We start from the raw sequence: 7373 nt of genomic DNA on the forward strand, positions 1-7373 counted from the left end.
CACAAGTCTAATGTGTAATTCACACACAAGTACAGCAATACTAAATTTATGTTCTAGTTGAATTAGTTACAATAGTTTACTACAATCCACTAAAGTCATTATTTTGCTTTTAAAGTTAGAATTATCTTTACACTCATACACTTAACCAGAAAAGGAAATACAAATCTATTGTTCCACTGTAGAGCTTCACTTGCAGAATATACTGTGGTACAACAATGATCAGGAGTTGAGGGGTTTAAAATGTTTTCCCCGTGGTTAAAGATAGTTTTATATGGAGTTAACTAGTGAAGGAGTTGGTATAAAATTAGTGAGAACAAGTGGTTATGAAGCCAAAATTAGTAACAACAAATTTGTGTAAAAAAAATGAAGTGCAATAAGAGTGGTGAAACTTAGAATTTAAGTTGCTAGTCATGTGCCAACACCTCAGCTTAGCTCAGGTCCACTTATAGTAGATATATATACCTGGGACCCATGCTATATCAGAAATAGGCTACACTTCTTGTGGCTGCCTTTCTGCACATAAATAAAATTGTTAATTTGGTTCACTTATGAACAAATCACTATGATATATTGTAAAGGGGTGTGAGACTTTTGTGGGCATAGTGCGCAGGCCGATGTCATGCACACGTGTGCGTTATGCACAGTGCACAACGCTGGCATCGACAGCTCTTCCTGCACGAAGGCATAGCGCGCAGGAAGTGAGGTCAGTGACAACCTTGATGGACTGATTGACTGCCTTTAGGTGACCTTAATATATGCTGCATCTGAGTTCATGGACCCAAACCAATGCATTATAAGTGGGGGGTGGGGGGGGGAGAGAAAGAGGGAGAAAGTCAGCCTGTACTTGGGGGTGGAGTTGCACAAGTAAAGCACAAGCAAGCAGTCTGTTAGAATGGCTATTTCCATGATAAAAAGTCATTAATTATAATGTTGCCATGTCTTTAAGATTGATACGCATAATGCGTCTCACCGTAGTATGGCAGATTACATGATTTGTCGATGCATGCCATAACCAGTCATGCCAGATTGGGAGGCCCCCTTGTTTGTTCCCATTTGAAGACCTATAACATTTTGTCCCTTCCGCAACTGCTCTTCAGAAAATGCTCGACGATTTCCCTGAGCTTTCCTGTTGGAAAGAAATTGTTCAATACATTGGACAGAACAGCCAGCAAAGCCCATTATGAAATTAATGTTCAATTTAAGAATTGCTATAAATGATTACAATACTCAGGTGCATAGATGTAAAATAAAAGCCATTGTTTAATAGTGCCGAATGAAACTCACGTTAAACCCACGCTAGTCAGATTCCAAATGACTAGCTGCAATATCAATTTACATAGCACCTCCCACCTCAGGAGAATGCCCCAAGGTGGCTTGGCACTAATAAAACTAGTGACTACCCTCTGGGGTGGGAGGCCAGGGGAGGGGAGAGAAAGAGGAGGAGGGGTAGGAGAAAGATAACCAGGATCCCTTTGGAACTGAACTGGCTTAAGGTGACATGCTTGGCAGTAGAATGAGTACTCCAGGACACTGCTGCTGACAGCCCAGGCAGCCTGATTCATCAGCAGAACTTGGAAGGTCAGACTGTTCAAAAGGGAGCGGGGATTCTTCCCTCTTGTTCCCATTAACCCTCAGACAAAGCCAAAGCCTCAACATGTCCAAGCAGCAGGAAGCTTTCCAGATAATAAGATGAAAGGCAAGCTATGTTTTTTTTAAAAAAAAGCTGATTTAACTCCAGCAGTACCTCAATTGAACACTCTGGGGTCACAAGTCTTAGCTTTTGCCATCCTGCACCAAACATTCTAGAATTAGACAACCAAATAGTACTTACTTATGGAACCAGTTAGGATCACCTTTGTAAAATCCATCATCTTTGGTAACTGCAGCACTACCTAAAGCCATTAGAGTTCTTTGAACCGCAGCCAAATCCTTTCCTGCAGAGATAAGATAACTTAATTTTACGCAATGAATGCTGGCGACAATGCAACTTAAGCAGTCCATGCAGTGAGTCATACCACGGACATTAAATGGGAAAATAAGACTGTCGATAGCATTATTTCCACTTTGAAGACTTAACTGACCATTAGCAACAATGCAGAAACCTCAGCTTCCTCCGAAAGCCAAGGTATTCCTTTACTAACAAACAATTACAAATTCACTTCATCCAGTTTAGAAGTGAGCATCAAGCAACACCCAAGTTCATCTTCAGTTTTAAAAGCCATCAATAAATGGATTTTGGATGTGTAGAATGCATGGCAGAGAACAACTGGGTTTAGTGAAACAACTATGAAGATGAATCATAGGGATTTGTTCAAATTCTAGGATAGATTTCTCCAATTCACAGGCATCACTCATTCAAGATCCAAGACTATGTAGCTCAAATTCCATTTCTCTCACTCCACCACCCAATTCTTCCCAAACTACATCTGTAAACAGTCTCCAACCTTCTGTCCAACTTTATTCTGCTCTTGCATGAGCACCTTAGCAGTCAGAAGCATCATCAGCAAATACCACTGTGTTGATTGTTTTGTTTAAAAAATATTGCAACCATCTCTAATTTGGTGCCCATCAATCTTTTCAAGTGCTTTGAGAAGTTTAACGGAATCCAAGCTAATAATCCTTGAATTTGATATAGTGCTTTTCACGTCTTCTAGACGTCTCAAAGCGCTTCACAGAATATGCTGTGAAGTGAATTGACTGCATTTTTGTGGGCGAAACGTGGCAGCCAATTGCTCACAGCAGTGTCCCACAAACAGTCGTGGATTAAAGTGACCAAATTATTATTTTGTTTTTTTATCTTGAGGGATTATTATCAGGCCTGTGGAGTAAGGAAACTTGCCCAACATTTCACCCTGCCAGGATCGAACCTTTCAGTTGTGAGGCGAGTGCTCTAACCACTGAGCTACAGGACTCCAAGGCTATAAAAATGCAAGTTGTTGTAGTAAAGGCACTACAGAGTTTTGTTTTTTTGCATTTGGACCAGAATTAAACAGATTAAAGCCTAGCCTGAATTCGTACTACAAGAACATTGCAAACAATTTCCCTTAGAATGACTGTTGAATTAAAGAGCCCAAGATTGTAACAGAGAAAGGTTTGAGGAACAATATTTGCTTCAAATGCATCATCGATTTATTTTTGCTTGTGGGCATGCATCCCCTGGGAACTGATCGAAAAAAAATTACAAAAGGTCATTTTGTCTCCCATCTGTTTTATTCTAGATTCGAAACTAGTTCTTGAACCCCTCCCACCGCCTCAAAATAAATCCGCCATCAAAAAGAAAAGAAAGTTATTGTTACCTTCCCACAAGTCTACAGTCTGGAAGATATCAGTTTTTGTAATGCCATAAGCTTCAGCTGCCTTCAGAAACTGAGAGATTTGTTCCATTTGTTTAAAGGCCATTTTGGAATTCTGAATTTTTTTGATTGGCCCCTCATCTTGTGAGTAGAGACTGTTTATAACTCCGCACAATAGCTAAAGAACAAAAATACAGAAACATTAAACCAATTTTACACATTACGCAAATAATAAACTTGATTTCCAAAGAGTAAGCTCTTGAGCCTTGGCAAACATCCCTCATTAAATTATACATTTAACCCCACATCCAGAAGAATGAACTCAAGATGGGAAAATATTATGCTTCTTAAATTACAACAATGCATTAAATTAATTGACTAGTGAATTAGACACATTAGTCACTGCACTTTACAATAAATCCTGTGAAGGCTTCAAGGTATCCACCTGACATGAAAGGCACTGTGACAAACAGAAAAATTCAAGCTTTAATCTTAAAATATCTTCACTTAAAAAGGGTGTGGGTGGCAGAGAAATTCAACAATGTCATAACCACTACCATTACTCCAATTGAGTTTAGGTTCTGAATGATATGATAATCCATAGAAAGTTGCATAAAGTCAAGTTCAATCTCTGGCTAATTTGATTCCAACTGATTTGAGTTAGGACAGTGGTGGGTCACAGTGTTCCCAAGCTAAGGAATATTTAATTGTAAGCCACTGAGCCTTGAAGGGCAATTGATTTGTTTTCTTAAAAAAATTGCAATGAGCATGGCTTGGGGTGTAATCTCCCTCTTCCAGTGGGGGTGGGGAATGAACTGAGAATCCATGCATTAGTTCCTTCACTGAATTTAATGAGAAAGCCAACAAAGATCAAACAGGCTACAGTACCAGTTTCACAATTGCCAAATTGGAGTGTCCATTTATTTTAATGGTAGTAAATGCTTTTACATCAGAATGCCAAAATCTAAAGTGAAAGTGGTTAAGCGATAATTCAAGCTTCTAGATGTATTTTTGTACCAGTTCCAGTGATAGATCACAGCACAGGGCCAACCCATTTAGTCATTTAATGTGAAACACAAATGGCAATCAGTTGGAATGACTAAATTGGCTTTGATTTCAAATTAAGCAAAGTGCTTGTAAAGGATGAATTTTGAGCACCAAATTTCTACCATGTCTCCACCCTACTTTGCGGATCCAGTGACAGCTCAATATCAAATGCAAGGATTATTATTATTATAATTTCAAGTGAAACTAAATGGAAACCACTAGTTATCTCACCAACAGTAAATGACACAGGATCAAGTCCACATGTTTGTTTTAAACTACCTTGATTAAAATGATCGCGTGATGAACAACTCTCTCCTTATTCAAGCAATACAACTTATGAAGCCACAATATTACACTTACTGTGCCATCCATCAGCCATTTCTGAAAATTTGTTTTTCCAGCCTCAGGGCGATTTATGTCCCCACCACATTGTGCAATGATCCATTCCACCAGCCTTCCTTCCAATTCCGGATCATATTTCTGTTCAATTTTTTGCTCAACCTCTCGGCTGAGACCATAACTCGGTCCTCTGTTGGCCATTTTTATAACCTAGAATGTGATTGATGTGCCATTATTATTAAAATACATTCTGGAAAGTTTGCCTGGCGAAAAGATGTAATACTCATCATGGGCTGCTAAACCTTCTTGCTTCTTTCCCCTCCCTACATTTCACTCCCAACTGCTCTGAACAAGGTAGATTGTGAGAGAAACCTTCTAGATCAGCAGCTTATTGTGGAGGGGAGCAACACACATTAAGACCACTCAGAATTTACCTCTCATCACAGAGAAACCTTCAATGCACAGTGGGGAACAAAAACTAAGACTAAAAAAAATCAGAACGACATTGTTAGAGGCTTAGATTCAAGGTATTTATCCACCAACCCACATAGATGGTGGTCTGGGAAAGTGAAAGCAAAAAAGTTTGAATTTTGCGCACCAAATTTCTACCATGTCTCCACCCTACTTAGCGCATCCAATGCATTTGAGAATGCTATCGATTTTGTCTTGGCACAGCTACATGCAATAACCCCAACAAGCATGAAAGAACAGCGTTAAGTATTTTTAAGGCAGCAAACTCCACTATTGGGAAATGCTTTGCTAGAGGAGCGAGTCTCAGGATTTGGAAAATTCCCAGATTTATGCCAGTTGCACCCAAATTACAAGTTTATATAACATTTAACAGTTTATAATAGATCCTGGTCTATTGAAATTTTTTAAAAAATAATGCTACTACAAAGAAGTGTTCCTCTACACCCTCCCCCCCCCCCCCCCCATCACATCATGCAATATTTCTGTGTATATATTTTTTTAAGAGACATTAATTGATTTTCACTTCCCACTTCTAATGCATTGCTTTTCAATTATTCAGATTTCTCCACATTAAACTAATCGTGCTTTAATCACAAGTTGTCAAGCTTGGTGAAAGGTTACAATGTTCCCCCAAATGCTTGCATTGGTCTTAAAATTATAAACTGGTGCTGCACGATCGACAGATGAGAAGACATTGAAGCCCTTCCCAGTCCATTACTCTGCATTCACTGAATAAATCCTCTAACCTCACATTGCCATCTGTGCTCCAGCTGTTACAGAATCTGCTCCAGCCCCATAGAACAGAATTAAAAGGCGATTCAATGAAGGGGAGGGGGATGAGAGAGAGAGACAGAGCGTTAAGGGGTGGGGGTGAGGCAGCTTACAGGGCAAAAGGCTCAATGGCTTTCAAAAGGGGATGAATTACTTCGTAGTTTGCACCTACTGTACACACATTTCAGCCCCAGATATTATTATAAAAGATTGCAGTTTCTCTTCCCCCTCCTCCCACTCACTCACCCTTCCCTCCCCCAATTAAAATGCACCCCATCTGCGTTATCAGTTCACTATTCAAAACATAATCAGATTACTGCCTTTCTAAAAAGGAAAAAAAAAACAGATAAAGGGAAAAAAAATAAATCTGCTTACAGCTGGAAAGGGCAAATCTCCACTCCACCAGCACATTTCTAAGGCTGCAGCCCTAACTTGCACGTTAAGTATCAGTAGGTTAACAGTACTGTTGGAAATATAAATATAAGCAAAGCCATGCAAACTAAAAATTGTGCGACATAAGTTTATATCAGAGGATTTCCCCACCATCCATCTCAGAGTGCCTGAGCCAGACTCTCACAAGCATCAATCCACCAGAATTACACACACACACACACACGGTTGTAATGTTATTTCCTCCTGGAGATAACAATAGATAGATTAACCCAATGTGTTGGTTTGTGCTCCCACCACAAAATATTTTCACATTTCCGACTTGAAACACTTACAACCCACGAAGTTAAACCTTTTTTTTGTGTGTGTGTGCAAACCATCATCCCCTTCTGTAAGGGCCCTTTTTGAGTAATGGTTAATTTCAAGCAAATATATTATATATACACACACAGAGAGAGAGAGAGAGAGAATGCAAGAGAGACTAACCTGAAATTGGGAGGAGAAAACAAAGAGAGAGAGAGAGAGAGAGAGCAAAAGGCACCAAAGTTCTTCGGAAAAGATGTGCTGAGGATAGAGAACCAGGCTGCAAAAAACAAAACAGCTCAATCACCCCCTGTGATGGTTGAGGATTGACCTGGAGATGCGTCTCTGGGTTTGGAAGGGGGTGGTAGGAGGGGTGGTGGGGGGGGGGGGTATCTGTGGAGAAAGAGGCTGCAGTCTGTAGCAGTAGAGAATGAGTAGATTGCAGGTCTCTGTGTTAATTCCGTCTGTCTCTCCTCCAATGTTGCTTACCAGGACGATCCAGCTGTCTTGTCTGCAAGCTCCTGTGTGTGCACCCTGCAGCTGTCTGTCTGTCTGTCTGTGTGTCTGTCCTCTCTCTCTGGCTTTAAGGCTGGGTGAGGACCACAGACAACTGCAGCTGTCGTCGTCACCAGCACAAATCCCACGTTTCCTTTCATTAGCATTCATGTAAATCAATAATTGCTTTTTTTTTTCTCTCTCTCCACATCTATAAAAAGAGGATGTCATGTTAATCGCCTGCACTGGACAAAGGCTGAGTAA

At 40.1% G+C, this 7373-nt stretch overlaps 1 protein-coding gene across 3 annotated transcripts; it reads right to left on the reverse strand.

Annotated features, from left to right (window-relative positions):
* Positions 1-801: 801 nt before the first annotated feature.
* On the reverse strand, positions 802-7159 carry tagln3b (transgelin 3b). 3 transcript variants are annotated; one of them, XM_042334254.1, is made up of 6 exons: positions 7104-7146; positions 6798-6894; positions 4701-4889; positions 3297-3471; positions 1832-1934; positions 802-1126 (listed from the first exon to the last, which is right to left on the reverse strand). In XM_042334254.1, the coding sequence occupies exons 3-6, from the start codon at positions 4878-4880 to the stop codon at positions 985-987; spliced, it is 600 nt and encodes a 199-aa protein (XP_042190188.1). In that variant the 5' UTR covers positions 4881-4889; positions 6798-6894; positions 7104-7146; the 3' UTR covers positions 802-984. The 3 variants fall into 3 exon arrangements, with proteins under 3 accessions (XP_042190188.1, XP_007894004.2, XP_042190187.1); XM_007895813.2 differs by lacking the exon at positions 6798-6894 and having other exon boundaries at positions 7104-7159; XM_042334253.1 differs by lacking the exons at positions 6798-6894; positions 7104-7146 and adding an exon at positions 6465-6501.
* Between the last annotated feature and the right edge of the window lie 214 nt (positions 7160-7373).

The sequence above is a fragment of the Callorhinchus milii genome, unplaced genomic scaffold (genome assembly GCF_018977255.1).
Source record: "Callorhinchus milii isolate IMCB2004 unplaced genomic scaffold, IMCB_Cmil_1.0 Scaffold4, whole genome shotgun sequence".
NCBI lineage: Eukaryota > Metazoa > Chordata > Chondrichthyes > Chimaeriformes > Callorhinchidae > Callorhinchus > Callorhinchus milii.

Bases quoted from the DNA above. Each gene is read 5' to 3' on its own strand.
- tagln3b (XM_042334253.1), bottom strand. The intron at 1,935-3,296 runs GTAACAATAACT...TTATCTCTGCAG, and splicing joins GACTGTAGACTTGTGGGAAG to GAAAGGATTTGGCTGCGGTT. The intron at 1,127-1,831 runs GTAAGTACTATT...TCTTTCCAACAG, and splicing joins GATCCTAACTGGTTCCATAA to GAAAGCTCAGGGAAATCGTC.